This window comes from Humulus lupulus, chromosome 1 (genome assembly GCF_963169125.1).
Source record: "Humulus lupulus chromosome 1, drHumLupu1.1, whole genome shotgun sequence".
Classification (NCBI taxonomy): Eukaryota; Viridiplantae; Streptophyta; class Magnoliopsida; order Rosales; family Cannabaceae; genus Humulus; species Humulus lupulus.
This window is the reverse complement of record NC_084793.1, coordinates 120,150,468-120,170,943: the sequence shown is the minus strand read 5'-3', so window position 1 is coordinate 120,170,943 and position 20,476 is coordinate 120,150,468. Positions and strand designations below refer to the sequence as shown.

At 43.1% G+C, this 20,476-nt stretch overlaps 1 protein-coding gene across 1 annotated transcript; it reads left to right on the top strand.

Annotated features, from left to right (window-relative positions):
* Positions 1-19,060: 19,060 nt before the first annotated feature.
* LOC133820935 (uncharacterized) lies at positions 19,061-20,017 on the top strand. The gene is made up of 2 exons (XM_062253498.1): positions 19,061-19,321; positions 19,442-20,017. Exons 1-2 carry the CDS (start codon positions 19,061-19,063, stop codon positions 20,015-20,017), a joined length of 837 nt encoding a protein of 278 aa, XP_062109482.1.
* The last annotated feature ends 459 nt before the right edge of the window (positions 20,018-20,476 follow it).

Here is a 20,476-nt window from a genome sequence, read left to right as displayed (position 1 = left end):
CCGTCACCGCCACTTGTGTGCTCGCCACCACCGTGGCCGACCGAGCTCCTCCTTGCCGTTGTTCCCCCTTGCCACCACCCCTTCTTGATGACACACCTAGGGTTTGTGTCATGCAAACCTTAATGTGTTGTTACCTAAAATATTTTAATTATTTATTTAATTAAAAATTTGAAATTGAATTAAAATGGTTTTAATTTGGTAGTTTCTATAATTAAAATAGTTTTGATTATTTTCCTTAATTACAAATATTTTAATTATTCTCTTGTATAATTAAAATTGTTTTAATTAAAATATCCAAATAAAATTAAATTGTATAATTTATTTTTTGAATTAAATAATCCAAATTCAAATTGGGCTTTAGAAACTATTTGGGTGTTAATACCCAAAGTTTAATTATTTTAAAAAGATTGTTTAAAATAATTGTAGACGCTCAGTATTCCGCGCCCATAAAAGAACCAAGCATCGCGGGACGGCCCCGAGTGCCCGAGCTCACAGCCCAACAGCATCGGCCTCGCGTCTGAGCGAGGCCCCACCTCCTCCTGGTGCATACCCCGCTTCGCGTCAGAGCGAGGCCCCTACTGCGCGCCCCGCCTCGCGTCCGAGCGAGGCCCCTGATGTGCGCGCACCCCGCCTCGCGTCTGAGCGAGGCCCTTGGTTCGCTCTGCCTCGCGTCCGAGCGAGGCCCATGCTGCGCGCCCCGCCTCGTGTCCGAGCGAGGCCCCTGATGTGCGCGCACCCCGCCTCGCGTCCGAGCGAGGCCCTTGGTTCGCTCCGCCTAGCGTCCGAGCGAGGTCCCTGCTGCGCGCCCCGCCTCGCGTCCAAGCGAGGCCCCTGATGTGCGCGCACCCCGCCTCGCGTCCGAGCGAGGCCCTTGGTTCGCTCCGCCTCGCGTCCGAGCGAGGCCCCTGCTGCGCGCCCCGCCTCGCGTCCGAGCGAGGCCCCTGATGTGCGCGCACCCCGCCTCACGTCCGAGCGAGGCCCTTGGTTCGTTCCGCCTCGCGTCCGAGCGAGGCCCCTGCTGCGCGCCCCGCCTCGCGTCCGAGCGAGGCCCCTGATGTGCACGCGGCCTCGCTGAATCTCCCTTGGTGTCACACCTCGGCACCGTAGCATCGCACCTCAGCAGATGTTCAGCCTCACGCCCCTAGTGAACCACGCTTTTGCATGGCCACGTGAGAGGAAGAAGGCTTTGTGAGCAACTAGGAAGCCGCATCGTCAGTAGGCCTTCCAAGGGGGCCTCACGAAGGAGTAGGAGACACGCCACCTGGTAGCCACGCGAGCGGAACCATGCACCAAGTGAGCCGCACCACCAAGTTTCCTATCCCTTACACCTGGAGACCCCTATGCTTAGGAGATCCAGTACGGGTCGAATGGGGACATACTTGTACGACCTAGTACTGAGTACGGATACCAGTGCCAGTGAGATTGCTGGGGTAAGAATCATGGTCCGTACGTCTACGGCCATGGGTCAGAGCCGACACCACTACCTCCTGCGCCACTACGCCTGCCACCATGCATCAGATACGGGTACATATGAGTAGTGGAGACATCCTCCTGACACCTGCTCCTGTACAGGATGTACAACCACAACCTCTGAAGCCACTCCCCTAGTACAGTACGTATGCACCACTTGGTCCCCTGGACCACTATGTACCTAAGGCCATTAGAGCCTACTATAAAAGGAACTCCAAGGCCACCTGAAAGGGGGTTGAAAATTTGACTGTAGCAGAGGCATTAGTGTGAATGAGATACTGAATTCTCCATTGTTGTTATACCATTGTTCTTGAGTTATTGTTCAAGTTTTCATAGCTTTCCAATTAGCGATTTTAATTTGATAATTTTTCCAACTTAACTTCGTTGACGAGTTCTCACCGTCAACAGTTTGGCGCCGTCTGTGGGAACGTTAGTTCCAAGCTACTGTTCCACCATTGTTTCCGACAAGAAGAAGATGCCAAGACGCTCGAAACGACTGAGGGAGACGCGGGAGGTAGAGGTTCACCTAAACGGAGTCCAGCTGAAGGCCTCCATGAAGGACGCTCCTCCACCCAGGGACGTGGAGCCCCCGAAAGACCCTGAGGTTCACGGAGGAGACAGGGTGGCCTCATCGTCGGCCGCTCCACCTGGAGGGAGTCCTCCCAGAGCACCACCGGTGCACGCTGATGAGTTCCCTCCTCCAAAACCGCCGCGGGCACCGAACTCCGGCCGGCAAGACCCAGGCCCTTCTACCCATAGGCCGGACAAACACCCCCGGGTCCACTCCGTGAGCTCGAGTTCAAAGTCCCGATTTTACGAAGAGGAGATACGTGAGCTCCACCGTAAAAACCAAAGGTTAGAAACTACCTTGGAAAACATGCAAGAGGTCCTTAACGGCCTACTGCAGGGTAAGTCAAGCATAACCTTGCCTAAGGGAAAGGAAAAAGGCAAAGGTGGGGTGGAGACCACTGTGCCAGTAGATGATGGAAGAACCCGACATTCAACTAGCAACACCCCCCGCGCGAAGCAACATGATCACCCCGAACCGCCTAAGCAGGCCCAAAGGCCAGCGCCGAGAACCACCGCTGCCCCTCGACGTGAGGATGAGGTCACCTCCAAAAGAACGCCCCCAGACTTGCGGGAGGAGCTCAATAAGAAGAGGGCAGGCAAAGGGACCACACCCCCTGAGGCGCCTCGAGAAGGCAAGAGAAAGGCAGATCTTAGCCCATCCACTCTAAGAGACTCCCTCAGCAAAAGGAGGCAGGACTTAGACATGGAGATGCGGAGCTTGCGGAGCAAGATTGTCACCGCGTCGGGTGGCCAGGCCTTTGAGGAAGACTTCGACCATGAGTCGCCTTTTGTGCGGGAAATTCAGGCAATCCGGCTCCCTGCCAATTTTAAGGAGCCCAATATGACCCCTTACGAAGGGAACACGGATCCAAAATACCACCTGGATGCGTTTAATGATCTGATGAAATTGAGGGGGATCGGAAGTGGTGCCAGGTGCCATTGCTTCGCTGTTACTCTGAAAGGACCCGCCTACAAATGGTTCAAAAGGCTAAGGCCAGGGTCCATCAGGTCCTGGCAGCAGTTCTCTGACGAGTTCCTCCAACAGCACCATGCCGTGCGGGACTACACGATGCTAGGTACCAGCTTGGCCAACGTGAAGCAAGGGGAGAAGGAAAGCCTGAAGAGCTACATTCACCGGTTCAATATGGAGGCCGCAAAAGTGGGGAGCCTAACGCGCCGGGAGTTAAAAATGGCCATTACTGCTGGAGTGCTCCCAGGAAGAAAATTGTGGGACAACATGTTAAAGAGGGAAGTCACTGACCTGGATGACTTCTATGAAAGAGCACAGAAGTACATCCGTGTGGAGGATGGCCACGCAGAGAAGAAAAGGACGTACGATGGGCCGAGGGATGACCAGCAGAGGAAGACCAAGAGAGGGGGTGATCATAGGCCAACAGCCTATACTTACTACACAGACCTCACAGATACCAGGGAGCACATTTACCTCACCAATGAAGATCGAGTTCCTTTCAAGAGGCCCCCACCAATGAGAAAGGACCGGTCCAAAAGGGACCCAAGCAGATACTGTCGGTACCACAAGGATACCGGTCATACCACGGCAGAGTGTATCCATTTGAAGGAAGAAATCGAGGAACTCATTCGCAGGGGACATTTGGGCAGGTATGTGCGCAAGGATAACCAGAGGCCAGAAGGAGGAGTGTCCCCGCTGCGGGCACGTGAGGTGGCCCCGGAAGTGCAAGGAGAGGTCAGGACCATCTTTGGAGGACCAGGATTCGGAGGCGATTCTAGGAAGGGGCGAGACAGGTATGCCAAGGAGGCCCGACGAAGTCCACCACATTGCGTTTTAAGCTTGGAACAACGCCCCCCGAAGAGCTTCAAGGGCGAGAATGACTCAATAACTTTCACTGAAGAAGATGCGCAGGGGGTGCACTTTCCTCATAATGACCCCCTGGTGCTAACCGCCCAGCTAGCTAACATGAGGGTACATCGGGTCATGGTGGATAACGGGAGCTCCGTGGACATCTTGTATCGACAGGCGTTGGAAAAGATGGGGTTGAGCCTCCGTCACCTAAAGCCTTGCACTACGACTTTGTATGGGTTCACGGGAGATTCGATGCAACCCCTGGGGACAATCGAATTGGCCCTCACCATGGGGGAGCAACCCAGGCAAACCACCATAATGACTAACTTTGTCGTGGTAGATTGCACCTCAGCCTTCAATGCGGTATTAGGGAGACCCTCCCTGAGAGAATTGAAGGCGATAACTTCAGTGTATCACCTGGCCATGAAATTCCCTACCCCTGGGGGAGTAGCATGTGTGAAAGGGGAGCAGAAGGAAGCGAGGGAATGCTATAACATGTCCCTCCGCGCAGCCACCAAACCATCCATGTCAATGACGATGGCTGTGCATGAAGGAGCGACTCACACAAGTTAGATCCGCACAAGATGGGACAGGCTACGGAGCCTTTCGAGAAGTGCAACCAGCAAGGCTTCGGCTCTTAATGCCAAAAGAACCTATGTTTAGCTTGTTCTTCGTTATTTTAGTAAGAATCAAAGAGGCTGCCCTAGGTAGCCTCCTAGTCAGATGTAACCCCCCCCCCCCCCCTTTATTTTCAAAGTTAGATGTAAACCGCGTTCTATGAATGAAACCGTTTGCTACTTCCTGTGTTTATTTTCTTCGTTGCACGAGCATCAGCCAAAGTGCCTGCCAAAATAAATTTCACCAAGCACTTGGGGGGCAGGACAGGAGGGCAAGAACATGTAGCCAGCAAAAGGACTCCTAAAAAAGGACCCTCTAACGGAGGATCCTAAAAAGGACCCCTTGCCCTCCTAACTCCTAAAAAGGGACCCTCTAACGGAGGATCCTAAAAAGGACCCCTTGCCTTCCTGAATCCTAAGGGAGATCCTCTACCAAGAGGATCCTCAAAAAGGACCCTCCATCAGGAGGACCCCAAAAAGGACCCCTTCAACAGGGATCCCAAGGGGACCCCCTATATGAGGGCCTTAAGCGAAGTCTTTACAAGGCAACTCCTGAGATCACAAGGATTAACTACCCGTGTGAATATCAAGGAGGCCTTAGGGACTCACAAAAAAATATATATATGGTATCGATGATAATAAGTCTAGAGCGGCCACCAAGCCGTCTAGCCAATAATAAGTCTAGCCATTATATGGTGACGACAATAATAAGTCTAGAGCGGCCACCAAGCCGCCTAGCCAAAAAGGGTCCCAAAGGAGACCCTTGCAAAAATAGTACTATGAATAACGACGAGAAGGACGCTTCTCGCAAAGAAATAATAAGCGCGCGCAAGAAAAACATGAAAGGATAACTAAGACCCAAGGGGTCAAAATATCCTTATGAAAGCAACCAAGAGGCACCAAAAGAGGTCCCAGTGAACCCTTGCACATGGGCTCCAAAGGACCTCCAGCCTGATAAATAAAAGAGGGGAACCAACCAAACCCCATCATACAGGCATAAAAGGGCCTCGAATGCAATAGAACAAAAAATAAACAGCAACATCGTATGTATTCATACATTAGAAGAAAAAAGAAGTTCTCAAGATAATACAAGGGTTACTAACAAAAAAGTAGCACTAGTGATGACCTTACAGAATAAAAAACAAAAAAGGAGCGAGACTATTTCAAGGCCTCCTGTAGTGGGCACTCCACCAGGCTGCTCGGGCAACAGCTTGCTCGCCGAAAGAGGAGAAGTCAAAGTTGGGATCCTGCCTCCACACATTGTAAAGAGCCTGGTCTATAGACTTGCGCTCGGTTATGACCCTCTCCGCTTCCCAGGAAGCCTTCTCCGCCTCCAAGGAAGCGACCTTCTCCTGAGCCGACTGTAGTTCAGCCCTAAGGGCCTCAACTTCAGTCCCCATTTGGATAACCATCTCATGCGACCCGGATGCAGCGGCCTTGGCCCCCTTGAGCTCGCGCTCCAAGCATTTGGCCTTGCCCCTCAGCTCCTTGATCTTAGTCTTCAGCTTACCATTCCTCGAGTCCGACTTGGCATACTTAGTCTGGGCTTTTGACAATTGGACCTTGGTTGCGCTAAGCTCATTTTCGAGCTCCTGGACCTGGACTATGAGGTCGTCCCTCTCAGTGGTAGATGCGGAAAGGATGCCAGTCGAGTCAGCATGTCGAAGAGACACGATATAGACCTGCACAAGAAAATCAATGGCATCAGCAATAAGTAACAAAAAGAAGAACACAGGTGCATCTATGCATAATGCTAATCAACGCAAGGTGCAAAGCCTCACCCAGGCCGCGGCACGCCTTAGCATCTCCCCGAGGTCTGATTGAGTCACGTTCCCCAGGCCCCTCCAGTCGGAGACAGGGAGACTCGCAGCTATTGGAACGAAACGCTGCCCATAAACTGAGGCCATCCTGGTCACCCAAACCTCTGCCTCCATGCTAGGAGCATCTGGTTGGACCGGGACAGACGACCCACTCGCCGAGGCAGGAGGAGGCGCAGCAGAAGAGAAAAATTGAGACTCTGGTGCATCAGCAGGGAGCTCCACGAGCCCGACGAAATCAGCATCCGATACGCCGAGATCATGAGGGATCGGAGGGAAGGCATCGCCGCCACCGTGGCCAGGAGAGGCGTAGCATCCTGCCGCGGCATGCAGGTCTAGAGGGTGAAAGGCCGTGTCCTGGTCGTGGGGGTCATGAGGAGGACGTCCCCCTGGGGACAGGGGGGCATCCTCCATCTCCACCTCAGCCTCATCCTCGTGCAGCGATGGCCCAGCCGGCGTAGCCACAACCTTCTTAGACCCGGTGATCGACCACAGGAACTTGGAGTTAGTGACCGGGGACAATTGGTGGCGGGTGAGATTTTCCACCGCAAAAAGGACCGTCGCCTTCTTCTGAGCGGAATCTGCAGCAATGAGTTTGCCTATGGCCTCCGCCTCAGACCCAATGACCGAAGGATCCGCAAAGTACCCTACAAGAACCGCATCAATGTCAATACAAGCGAGAGTGCAAAACAGTAAGTTCTAGCAAGAAAGAATGAAGGATCAGGATACTTACTAGGATTGGCACGGAAGCTTTCACGAACCGAGAGAGGCCCCTCTACCCAAAAAAAATCTTGCTTCCAAGGCCCGGTATTGGACACCGAGCCCTCTATTAAGGGGAGCTCACTGTTAGCCTTTTGCAAGTAGTAGAAACCTTTGGACCTGGGCAATGCTATAAGGTTATACAAAGTATGCACCTCCTGCGCCGTCGGGGCACGTTTCTCATTGTCCTTAAACCAGATGAAGAGGCAACTTAAGGTCAACCAACTGTTGGGCGACAGTTGGAGAGGGGCCAAATCAAAATAGTTGAGAACTGCCACGAAGAATGGATGCAGAGGAATGGTGCCACCCGCCTTCAGAATCTGTTCGCTCAAAGCCACAAAGCCCCGTTTAGGGCGGTCAGCCCGGCAAGTCTCTTGAGGAGCGTGCATGGCATATTCTTGAGGAGCTCGGTAATGTTTCACGATTGCCTTCAATTTATTCGGAGACACGTGGGACACTAGGCTGGACGCCAATAGGGGGGTGTCGTCCTCTTCCTGGACGGACACCTGTCTGCGTGCCTTTGACATATCTGCAAAATCAAAAGAAACATGTGAGGAAGAGGCAGAACACTTGATCCTCCATTTTTTCTTTCTAGCAAGGGTTTTCCATCGAGGGAGCGATGGCGGAAGCGCTAAGATAGGATCAACTGAGACTAAAGGCTGAGGAGAGGAGCTAATAGCCCCATGGCCGTCATCAGGCGAAGGAGGAGTGGGAGGTTCTGGCAGAATGTGTCCCTCCATAAACTCTAACTCCCACCGCAATTCAAAAAGGGTCGTCCTAAGACGCGCTATATGATCACTAAGGCCCAGGGGTGAAGGTCCTCCATCTCCCCTCGACACCGAGTCAACTTCGCTCTCTACCACCCAAATTTTATGCCTAAGATCAGCCATGCACTCGAGGTGGCGAATGCGGGCTTGCCTCAAAGAATCATAATCCTGGTAAGGATTGCCCTCAGGGGACTCTGAGTCTGAAGACAGGTCGATAAACTCAGCCCTTGGGGGTATATCGGACGGGCCCTCACTGGCCATGAAACCACGTCCCAACAGCAAAAAGGGGCTCACGTATAAACGAGGGGAAGGCTACAAAACACAAAGGCATAGGCTTAATACCTCTATATGCAAACGCCCTAAATGGACTACTACAGGGTATATATAAAAAAAAAAAAAAAAGAGGAAGGGCGTGCATATGGTCAAACTCACTACAAGCTCGAATTAATGTACCCCATCCCAAGTGTTGCTGGTCTGGATCCGATAAAATAAGTAAATAAACGGGACAAGGAAAGAAAATATACCTCAAGCGATTAAGAAAGCGAAGGCGGGATCCAAAGAAGGTCAGGGAGCGAAAAGCACCACAGAGTCGAAAGCGCGCGCCTGCAAGAATTAACCAGGAAAGTGTGTTAGACATTAAATATACACACCAAGAAATTAGCCATAAAAAAAAATAATAAATAAAAATAAAATAAAATAAAATAAAAAATATATACAAAACAAATGAAAGGAATTATGGTGAGAGTGAGGTTGTGGGGGATCGAACCCTTTACCTCTTGAAAGGAATAAGGGTCTATGCACCACTAAGCCAAGGGAGTAAGATGAAAATATCACGCCATGCATGAGGGCCTATTTATAGGGATCAAGGTGAATAGTCTACAAGAGCACCTAAAGGTCCCCTCCTAGACTAGGGGGCAAGTGTAGACGCTCAGTATTCCGCGCCCATAAAAGAACCAAGCATCGCGGGACGGCCCCGAGTGCCCGAGCTCACAGCCCAACAGCATCGGCCTCGCGTCCGAGCGAGGCCCCACCTCCTCCTGGTGCATACCCCGCCTCGCGTCAGAGCGAGGCCCCTGCTGCGCGCCCCGCCTCGCGTCCGAGCGAGGCCCCTGCTGCGCGCCCCGCCTCGCGTCCGAGCGAGGCCCCTGATGTGCGCGCACCCCACCTCACGTCCGAGCGAGGCCCTTGGTTCGCTCCGCCTAGCGTCCGAGCGAGGCCCCTGCTGCGCGCCCCGCCTCGCGTCCAAGCGAGGCCCCTGATGTGCGCGCACCCCGCCTCGCGTCCGAGCGAGGCCCTTGGTTCGCTCCGCCTCGTGTCCGAGCGAGGCCCCTGCTGCGCGCCCCGCCTCGCGTCCGAGCGAGGCCCCTGATGTGCGCGCACCCCACCTCGCGTCCGAGCGAGGCCCTTGGTTCGTTCCGCCTCGCGTCCGAGCGAGGCCCCTGCTGCGCACCCCGCCTCGCGTCCGAGCGAGGCCCCTGATGTGCGCGCGCCCCCCCTCGCGTCCGAGCGAGGCCCCTGATGTGCGCGCGGCCTCGCTGAATCTCCCTTGGTGTCACACCTCGGCACCGTAGCATCGCACCTCAGCAGATGTTCAGCCTCACGCCCCTAGTGAACCACGCTTTTGCATGGCCACGTGAGAGGAAGAAGGCTTTGTGAGCAACTAGGAAGCCGCATCGTCAGTAGGCCTTCCAAGGGGGCCTCACGAAGGAGTAGGAGACACGCCACCTGGTAGCCACGCGAGCGGAACCATGCACCAAGTGAGCCGCACCACCAAGGTTCCTATCCCTTACACCTGGAGACCCCTATGCTTAGGAGATCCAGTACGGGTCGAATGGGGACATACTTGTACGACCTAGTACTGAGTACGGATACCAGTGCCAGTGAGATTGCTGGGGTAAGAATCATGGTCCGTACGTGTACGGCCATGGGTCAGAGCCGACACCACTACCTCCTGCGCCACTACGCCTGCCACCATGCATCAGATACGGGTACAGATGAGTAGTGGAGACATCCTCCTGACACCTGCTCCTGTACAGGATGTACAACCACAACCTCTGAAGCCACTCCCCTAGTACAGTACGTATGTACCACTTGGTCCCCTAGACCACTATGTACCTAAGGCCATTAGAGCCTACTATAAAAGGAACTCCAAGGCCACCTGAAAGGGGGTTGAAAATTTGACTGTAGCAGAGGCATTAGTGTGAATGAGATACTGAATTCTCCATTGTTGTTATACCATTGTTCTTGAGTTATTGTTCAAGTTTTCATAGCTTTCCAATTAGCGATTTTAATTTGATAATTTTTCCAACTTAACTTCGTTGACGAGTTCTCACCGTCAACAATAATTAAAAGTTGTATAATTCAAAATAGATATGGAAAAGGGTGGCATCTGCTCAATAAGACTACATCTCAAGGCTCGAGATCAAGGCGGTCATCATTAGGCCTTAACTAGTATAGGTTACATTTTCATCTATATTTTGCAAGTGTTGTAATTTTTTCTAGAAATACCCAAAAGTTACCAACACGCATTTATTTATTTATTATAGATGTTTGAATATGCTTAACGTGTTTAATGTTTTGTCATGCATTATAACATGCTATTCATATATTCACATAGTATGCAATTAGCATGCATTACATTCGTGTAGAAACATGCTATAAGGAACGCCCTATGTTTTATTATATGTTTATATATGATAACTCATATAATAATAAATTTAGTCTTAATTAGTTAAGATGGAAAATTAAAATTAAAGTCGTATAATTTATTATTTTAATGAAAAATATTTTATTAAAATAAAAGTGATATTCTTTCAATTAAAGCAAAATTAAAATAGAATTAAGGGCACAATTTATTCATTTTATTTTTTGTTTAATTGGATTAGTAATTATTATAATATCATTTGGTAAAAATAATTAAATTTATTTTTAGAACTAAATTAAAAAATATAGATTTTGTGAAAAACACATTTTTCCAAAATAGTGAGTGGGAGAGGGAGTTATGACAATAAGTCACATGGTCTCTATTATTGGTTGAACACCGAGAGGCATAGGAAGGGCCTCGTGTCGCCTCTGTTTGCAGCCTCCCTAAGGAAAGGCTTCCGAATATGTTTATTTTATCTGAAGGTTGACTTCTCTTATGAGAATAAAATTAATGATGTATTTCAAGTTTGACTGACCCTAAGGCACACTCTTGAGTTAAGTCATTAATCGAAAAATAATGGGTTACACTCTGAAGGTGTATCTAGGCTTTCGAGCATGACTAGTACATCTTGACCAAACTAGTGGTAGTTCATAAGTCAAAAGAGAAAAATGTGTTTTTAAGTTTTCACTTATGAAATTGAGATTCGTCTCAAAATTAATTTGGAGTTAGTCTGACCTACCCCAAGGTTGGTCCATTAATTTTCAAATTAATTTATCGTCGATTAGTATTTATTTATTTTTATGTGTTTTTATATGTTGCATTCATGCATCATGTTTACTTTTCCGAATAATATCTGGTATTTATTATATGTTTTAATTCATTATATTTTATATATTTATTTCCAGCAACAATGTTTAATTCTCTTAATCCTAACCAAAGACCTCAAAACGTGAAAGAACCAGTGAATCCTTATGATGAATACCTAAGTACTTTTCATTTAGACTTCAGCAATCTAGATGATTGGTACAGAGGCATACATGTAGTTATGAGTAAACAAAAAGTGTATGATGATCATAAAAAATATGTGGATTGGATGAGAACTGATTATCTGGCTCGTCATTGCATACTGAAGATTATGCCTGACGATATTAAATCGAGATATGTAAACCTCGATTCCACATACGAGATATGGGATAAGGATCAAAAGAGACTTTATTGACCACTTGAGAAGTTTGCAAGAAGAAATGGTAAATATGATTTACTCATCTCTTTTTAATATATTTAAATAGTTGATTCAAATTTGTATGCCACAAACCATATTTTTTAATCTTTTTTTTTTTCAGGAACACATTATTCAAGAAAAGAAATAACTGTGGTAAAGAAATAAGAAGATGATTGCATATTGGTAGACCAAGGAATGACTGGCATGTAATTTAGTTTTCATTTTCAACTTTCTATTAAGTCTCTTTCTATAAATTGGTTCTAGAATTTTTTCTAGAAACTTTATTTTAGATTCCTTTATTGATGAGTGAACAAGTTTAATATTTCTTTTAAATAATAAATTTAGTTGTTATTTTTGAAATATATTTGTTCCACCTATTTCATCAACGAGTATATTTATAATTATGAACTATTCATTATTGTGCAAATCATAGATTTAATAAATAAGACATATTATTCCAACAACAATTAAGTGAAACATATAAGTGAATTATTTTTGAGATTGACTTATAATTAAATAGACACATAAAACAAATAACAGACAGTCTTTTATTAGAACCGTTCATTAGTTCTCTCCTTGTTTATATAGTCTATTAATTAAAGTTAACCAAAAAGATCTTTCTCTAATAAAGCTTCAAAAATCACATAACTGTTTAGCTAATACATTGAGATGTATGTTAAACTTTTTTTTAATGTTCAAAACTAAAAGAGATAATGAATATTAAGTCAATATTGATTGACATTTATTTAAAATATGTTTACCTTTGTTGAATGCAAAAGAAATTTCTAGAAATTTGCATGCAACATTCAAAGTGAAGTCACTTAAGACATGTTTGTTCTGATCAAAAGGAAGTCTAAACTCGAATTTGGAATTCAAGTAATTTGCATGTGAAATTGGAATTCAAACCCAACTCACATACAACTAGAATGCTAAGCAACATTAGTATTTTGGAAATAAAATATAATTATATTAGATAAGATTAAATAGATAACGAGTGATCATTATCGTCTTTATTATTTCTATAATTTTGACACTTATTATACTTTGTACATGTTTGATTTTACATCATTAAAGACTTAAAAGTTGGGATTCACAAGTTGTTATGTGAACAATTAAAAGTTTTCCATGAAATCATTTAGTGAAATAATTTAATAATCATATAGAGATTGCAAAAGTGTTTGTATCTCTTAAATGCTACTTTAATGAAGCATGATTATTATAATCACTATATTTCTAGTTAACTAGAAATAATGATTATAAGTCAATTAAGCGAGTTACTTATAATTAACAATGATAAAACCAAAGAATGTCACAAATTCTGTAAAGCTTTATTATAGTGGGAGCGTTAGTTAGTAACTACTCCGTTACAAACATAAAGTTCATTTGGTTGTGTCTAACACAATCTAACTACGTTTCATTCACATACTAGTATGCAATGAAAGATTTTAACTGAGAACAATGGTTGAAACACCATGAATCTAGAAATGGAATTTGGAATTCCCATGACATTTGGATTCTTGAACATCCAACTAAAGTTCATTAAACTTCAGTTTGCAACAGGATATTCAAGATGAAAAGGAGAGCAAATAAAAGTATAGACTATTCAAAGTAAGGTTAATAGCCTAAGGCTATAAACAGAAAGAAGAAATTTATTACTCGAATAAATACCTTCTACTGTAACCAAGCTTGAATCTGTTCACATACTCTTATCCATTGATTTTTGTATGGATTATGAGATTTATTAAAATGGATGTCTAAATAGTCTTTTCTGAATGGCTGACATGACAAAACCGTTTGAAGATTTCAACCAGAAAGATTCGAAATAAAAGATCAAAAGCAAAGTTTTTTGCAAGGCTTCTTAAATCCACCTTTAGATTTTAACAAGTCATCAGATCTTAAATATTTTTTATTTAATCAAAGATTATGTTGTTATTCTTATTCGTCATGTTGATAACATTTTGATCATTGAGAATGATGTAGAGAAATGATCAAAAGTAAAGAAATGGTTTGCTGAATATTTCTAAATATTAGATTTGGAAAAGCCAAATATATTCTATACATTCAAATCTTTAGAGATTGAAAGAACAATATTTTGGCACAGCCTCAAGCAACTTATATAGATAAGAAGCTTGAATACTTTAGTTTGCAAAAATCCAAGAAAGACTTTTGGCCTTCCTGGTCAGGAGGATGTATTATCTAAAGAATAATGTCCATTTATTCTTTTACAAGAAAATAAGGACATGAGACAATATTCCTACATCTTAGTGATGGGCTGTTTAATGTATCGAATGTTATGTGTTCAAATTAACATTTGTTAAACAGTGGGAATAGTCAGTAGTTGTCAATCCAATTTTGGATTGAGTTGTTGAATAATTATAAGGACTTGATTTTCTGAGTATCTTGAATATAATAGAGATTATATGTTTGTGTATTTAGGCAGTGACCTAAAATCTCAAAGGATGAACTGATTTTGAATCAGATGGAAATCTTCAAAGATTGATATCAGAATCAGTTTCTATAATTGTAGAGGAAATGCATTAATCTAGAAATGTGTTGGACATTTTAGAATTATAAATTACACCATAAAAGCTGAAATGTAACAACTACTGAGTAGTTGAATAGGCTATTTGATTTAGATAAGTTCTTTACTGTTCTGGAAAGGGTTTCAAACTTGAATAAGCTACTAGTACCTTATTGCGAAAGCAATGGAGACATAACTATTCTAGAAGAACTGAGAAATCATAAGAGGGGAAAGCACATGAAATTAGGTATCATATAATTTGAGACAATATTACATAATTGATGTAATGATCTTGAAGATAGCTTCAAAACAGTTTTGTTTCTTACAAAACTGTTTACAAAGATTTTGTTAGACAAATTCGTTCAGGATAATGTGAGTGACACATTGAGAGAGATGCCTCAATTTGCTTTAGGGCAAGGGGGAGATTGTTGGGAATATTGTCCTTAAAGCAATTGTAGTTGACAAATGTTTTAAATGAAATAAATAATTGAATTGAATTATTATATATAGACTATGTCCGACATTATGTTGATAATATTAAGTAAATATCATAAAATTTAAAAGTTCATCTACGTGGTCTTAATCTCATATTGGTATGAGAGGAATGACATTGAGATAATGAACTTGAAGCAATTCGCAGTAAAATAAAATTATGGAATCTTTAGATTAATTACTGCTAGTACGGTTCACTAGTATTATGAATACAAGTGACCTAGATCCGGGTCACTAGTGTAGTAGGACACTTTAGTGAATGTACTTTATATATAGTGATATATAGAACTGGACCAGATGTGATTTGTTAATACTTGTTTAAACACCGTTTCATATAATGAATCAAACACATCAAGTAATTATCATATACATGATGATCTTAATCTTGAGGTTACTATGAACTCCTATATATGTCATCTGATCCTTTGATTCATGTGTTATGTTTTGTCAGAATGATCAGGCTAAGAACAATTATTTTGGGGACTCAATGATATATATGGTTGTGGACATAGTTTAACAGATATGAAATCTATACCTTCTTATAGATTGAATAATGGTTCCCTATTGGGTTGACTTTTGGGACTGAAAAGGTTATGAGCGCTCACGTCGCAAACTTGTTGTGACACAACCTTCACTAGTAAAGTCAATGGTACTCTAGGAACAAGAAATAGTTAAAAGAAAAGCGTGGTCACAGCCTCTCTCTCTCCATGGCGAGAAGGAAGAAATTTGTGCAGAACCTTGCTAGAGTGATTGATCCAGAGCTCCCTTCATCCAATGCTCAAAGTGTAGAGGATGAAAGATCGGAATTAGAGGTAAAAGTGTCTGAGGCGAAGAGTGAGAATCCATTGCCCTTGGATCCAGAGACTCACGTTGATATTGCTGAGAAATCTCTGCCTCCTGGGCAGCTGAAGTAGAAGGGCAGTCTTTCCAAGATTCGACTAAAGAAAACTGGTCTAAGTTTAAGGAATCCCTTCCTAATTTTGGATATACGAAGCTTCATTTTCAGGACCCGATCCAACGAGATGGTAAGCTGGTGGCTCAATTGGATATTGATGAGATTAAAGTAGAGGCATCTTTCTGGAAATCTGCCTTGATTTGCATGGTTATTGGGGCAAATCCGCCTTTGGCTATTTTTGAAGGATTTATTAGAAGAATTTGGGGTAACCTTGGCATTGATCGTGTGGCCCGGATGAATTCTGGATTCACAATGGTTCAGTTTCGAGATGAGGCAACTAGGGATATGGTGCTTGAATCTGGAGTTATTCATTTTGACAAGAAGCCAGTAATACTCATACCTTGGTCATCAGATGTTGAGTCTATAAGGTCAGTAAAATCTTTCCCTGTTTGGATTTGATTACTTGGTCTTGGGCTGCAATATTGGGGTGTTAATTGTTTGAGTGCTCTAGTTAGCATGATTGGCACTCCTATTATGGTGGATAAGGTCACAAAAGCTAGAACTATGATCAAATTTGCTAGAATCTTAGTTGATATGGAAATTGCAGAACATCTCCCAATGCATATCCATTATCTAAATGAGAGAGGTCAGATTTTGGAGCAACCCATTGAGTATGAGTGGCTACCCACTAAGTGTTCTAGTTGTAAGAAGTTGGGTCATTCTGTTGCTGTCTGTAAGCATGCCCCAACTGCTATAAAGAAGAATACAGAGACTTCAAACCAGGCTAACCCATTCGTTAAGACAGCAGGTGAATCTGCTGCTGATATTCAAAATAACAGATCCCAAAATAAACAAGAACCTCTTGAGGTCCCTAAGCAGAATGAAGTTCTAACAAATCCTAGTGGATCTAAATGGGTTACCCCTCGAAAGGCTGGGATGAAGAAACTTGTTGATTAACCACAACCTGATATGCATAGGAACACTTTCAACATTTTACAGGCAAACCAGCAACAAGCAGCTGATATACCCCTTCCCATTGATCTGAATGGACATCAACAATATATTGAGTTGGAACGTTAGGGGTTTAAATAATAAGAATAAACAGCAAGCAATTCTTGATGTTTGGAGGAAGAATAAAGTTGGTCTTGGAGCTCTGATTGAAACAAAATTAAAAGGGGACAGAAAAAGAGATCTTATGAATTCATCATTTGCTGGTTGGAAGTTTTATAGTAGTTCTATGGTGGAGGGGAGTATATTGCTCATCTGGAAAGCCCACATGATGAAGATAGAAATTATTCAGGAAACTACTAAGTTGCTTCATTGTAGAGTTACTTTAATTGGTGTGAAATTGGCTTATTGCCTATCAGTTGTCTATGGTTCTAATCAACTAGAGACAAGGAAATTTTTATGGTCTGACTTAGCTAATGTTTAGAGATCGGTTACCCCTTGGATTATTATGGGAGACTTTAATGTTGTCTTCTATGTTGATGATCGTATTGGTGGAAGGTCTATTTCTATTAAAGAGATGGAGGATGCTCGTCAATGGTTGGCTTTGGGAGAGACTACAGAAATGAAGACTTTGGGCCCTAAATACACTTGGACTAATAAACAAGATGGAGAAGCTCAGATTTTTTCCAAATTGGATAGAGTGTTCACAAATGATAGCTGGATTGATAGCTTCCCGTTAGCTGTAACATATGATCAATGGGATGTGGTTTCTGACCATTGCTATTTGTTGATTAAACAGGGGGATTTCTGTAGTATGGGAGTGAAGCCATTTTGGTTTTTCAACATGTGGACATGTCATGACAAATTCAGGGAAGTTGTTCTTCATAATTGGTCTGTTCCTTTTGAGGGGCAAGGGTTGTTTCGCCTTGTTGGAAAACTCACAAGACTTAAGCATGTTCTCAAAAAGTTCAATTGGAGAACTATGGGTGATGTTGCTTGTAATTACAAGGAGAGAAAATCTAAATACCAGCTGGCCCAAAGTGCTCTCTGTTATGATCCTTTAAATGTAGATTTACTGTCAAAAGAAAAGGATGCGCAACATATTTACTCACGCATGAGAAGATTTATTCGAGTTATCTTCGTCAAAAAAGCAAGATAACTTGGCTCAGGTTTGGTGATGAAAATTCATCGTTTTTTCATGCTAGTTTTAAAAAGAGACAGTTATCCAATCATATTATTTCTTATATTGATGCTAATGGATGTTTTGTGGATAATTATGCTAAGGTTGTTGATTATTATTTTCACCACTTTAAGAATCATTTGGGCAATTCTAGCCGGGCTACGGGTCAAATTGATCCTGAATGTATTAATAATGGCCCTGTTCTGAGTTTGGATGACCACCTGCACTTAATAAAACCTTTTACTTACCATGAAGTTCACTCAGCCATGTTTAGCATCAATTCAGTCAAAAGTCCTGGCCCGGATGGTTATGGAGCGAGATTCTTCAAATTTCTTTGGAAAGATATAGGCAAGGAAATCTCTGTGGCTGTTTTAGATTTCTTCATCTCTGGCAGAATTCCTTTGGTACTCAATGACACTATCCTATCACTCATCTCGAAAGTAGATCAGCCATCAAACGCTACTGAATACAGACCTATTGCTTGCTGCAACACTATTTACAAATGCATTTTGAAAATGCTTTGCAACCGGCTGGCAGCGGTTCTCCCTTCTCTGATTAATCTAAACCAGGGAGCATTTATCAAACAGAGATCCTTGGCTTACAATGTACTCATCTTACAAGATCTGATTAAAGGATAAAATAGGAAGAATAGCTCGCCTAGATGTGCTATGAAGTTAGATTTGAGCAAGGCTTATGATACTATTGATTGGGATTTCTTGGAAAATTTACTCAATATGTTTTGTTTTCTGAGTCGATTCATCTATTGGATTATGGTATGCTTGAGGGGATCATCTTATTCTCTGGTTCTAAATGGAAGGATTCAAGGGAAATTCAAGGGTGGGAAGGGGCTTCGATAGGGAGACCCCATATCTCCTTTATTATTTGTCATAGTGATAGAGTATCTTACTCGCATTCTGATCAAGGCTTCCAAGGACAATCGGTTCAGGTTTCACCTTATGTGCAAGTCTTTGAATCTTACTAATCTCTGTTTTGCTGACGATCTCAATATCTTTTGCAAAGGAATTATTTCCTCTGTTCAAGTTCTTAGTGAGGCTTTTGCTGAGTTTGGTGACTCCTCGGGTCTAAAGAATAATTACTCAAAATCTCATACATACTTTGGAGGTGTTTCAGCTGAAGTTAAATCGAGAATTTTGGATTATTCGCAGCTTGTTGATGGTACTTTTCCTCTGAAGTATCTTGGGGTTCCCTTGGACCAACCAAATGGAAATTAGCAGATTGCGATGTTATTTTTAAAAAGATTCAGTTGCAGCTCAATGTTTGGTCCAGCCACCATCTCTCTTATGCTTGTAGAGTCCAACTTATTCATTCGGTTCTAATGGGTATTCAGACTTATTGGATGAGTATATTCATGCTTCCTCAGAGTGTTGTGAAGAATATTGATAAAGTTTTCCGTCAATTTCTTTGGGGTGAGAGTGGTTCCCGAAGTAAATTACATTTCACTTCTTGGGAGCAAGTTTGTCGGCCTAAGCCTTTTGGAGGTTTAGGATTTCATGAGGGGGCTATTTGGAATAAGCTGAAACTTGCTAAGTATATTTGGGCAATTGAATCTAAAAAAGACCAACTTTGGGTTAAGTGGGTAAACTGTGTATATCTGAAAGGAGTTAGTATCTGGGGCTATAGTCCTAAGGCTGATTCCAGCTAGTACTGGAGGAAAATGATATCCTTCTGTCAATCCATCTCGAGATCTGAATTGTAGGCTGGAGTAATCAAAGGAAAGTTACAGCTGGGCTCTTTTTATACTCAGCGTCTAATGAATGAGCGAGTTGCTTATGCTAGACCTGTTTGGTGTAAGCTCTCGGTGCCTAAACACAGATTTATTCTGTGGCAGGCTGTTAACCACCATTTGCTCACTCGGGACTTACTTGCTGCTCATCACATACCAGTAGTAAATTTAAGATGTCCAGTTTGTGATCTTGTTGAGGAAAGTCATGGCCATCTTTTCTTTGATTGCATCTTCTCTAGAAAGGTCTTACTGCTGGTTTCTGGTTGGCTTGGAGGGGTTACTTGGCCTGGAAAATTTGAGGACTGGATCGCATGGCTGTCCACCTGGAAGTCGGACTGGATGCATTTTATAGTGGCTGCTTCTCTTGCTGCTTGTATTTATTTTATCTGGTATAATAGAAATGCCTGCTGTTTTAGTGATAGTTGTTTAACTGACTTTAAAATAGATCATCTGATTAGGCAAGCAGTCAAAGCTAGAGTTCTTAATGTAAATTCTAGGCACCTGTCTACTAGAGAAAGGCAAATGATTGAGTTTGTAAAATCTTTGTAAGTTCTGAGGGTTGTCAACTTCTCCCTTTTGTATGACTCAGTTTGGTTGATCAATGAATATCCTTTCTTTTGATAAAAAAAAAAAAGAAATAGTTAAAAGGGTAAAACTGTAGTTTTATTCCTTTTTAATTATGAATCATTAATAAATGATTAATGTTGTATGTAATGATTATACCAATTGACACTTTATTCTTTAATAGAGTACTTTGTAAATATATGTTTATAATTATCAAGAGTTCAATCTCATATTTATAGTGGAATAATCATGAGATTAATAAATATAATTATCTAATCAAAGAGCTTTGATTAATAATCTAATATTTATTGGAGCTTGAAATTATAGGTCCATAGGTCCCCAGGGTGGCTCTATCAACACCATATCAAGGTAAGAATTGATATAAGGGTAAAACTGTAATTTATAAATTTGAGAAGAATTTTATTCTTCGGGTCAAGTTCACAA

Bases quoted from the DNA above. Each gene is read 5' to 3' on its own strand.
- LOC133820935 (XM_062253498.1), top strand. From the start codon at position 19,061: ATGGGTATTCAGACTTATTGGATGAGTATATTCATGCTTCCTCAGAGT. The intron at 19,322-19,441 runs GTAAACTGTGTA...TCTGAATTGTAG, and splicing joins ACCAACTTTGGGTTAAGTGG to GCTGGAGTAATCAAAGGAAA.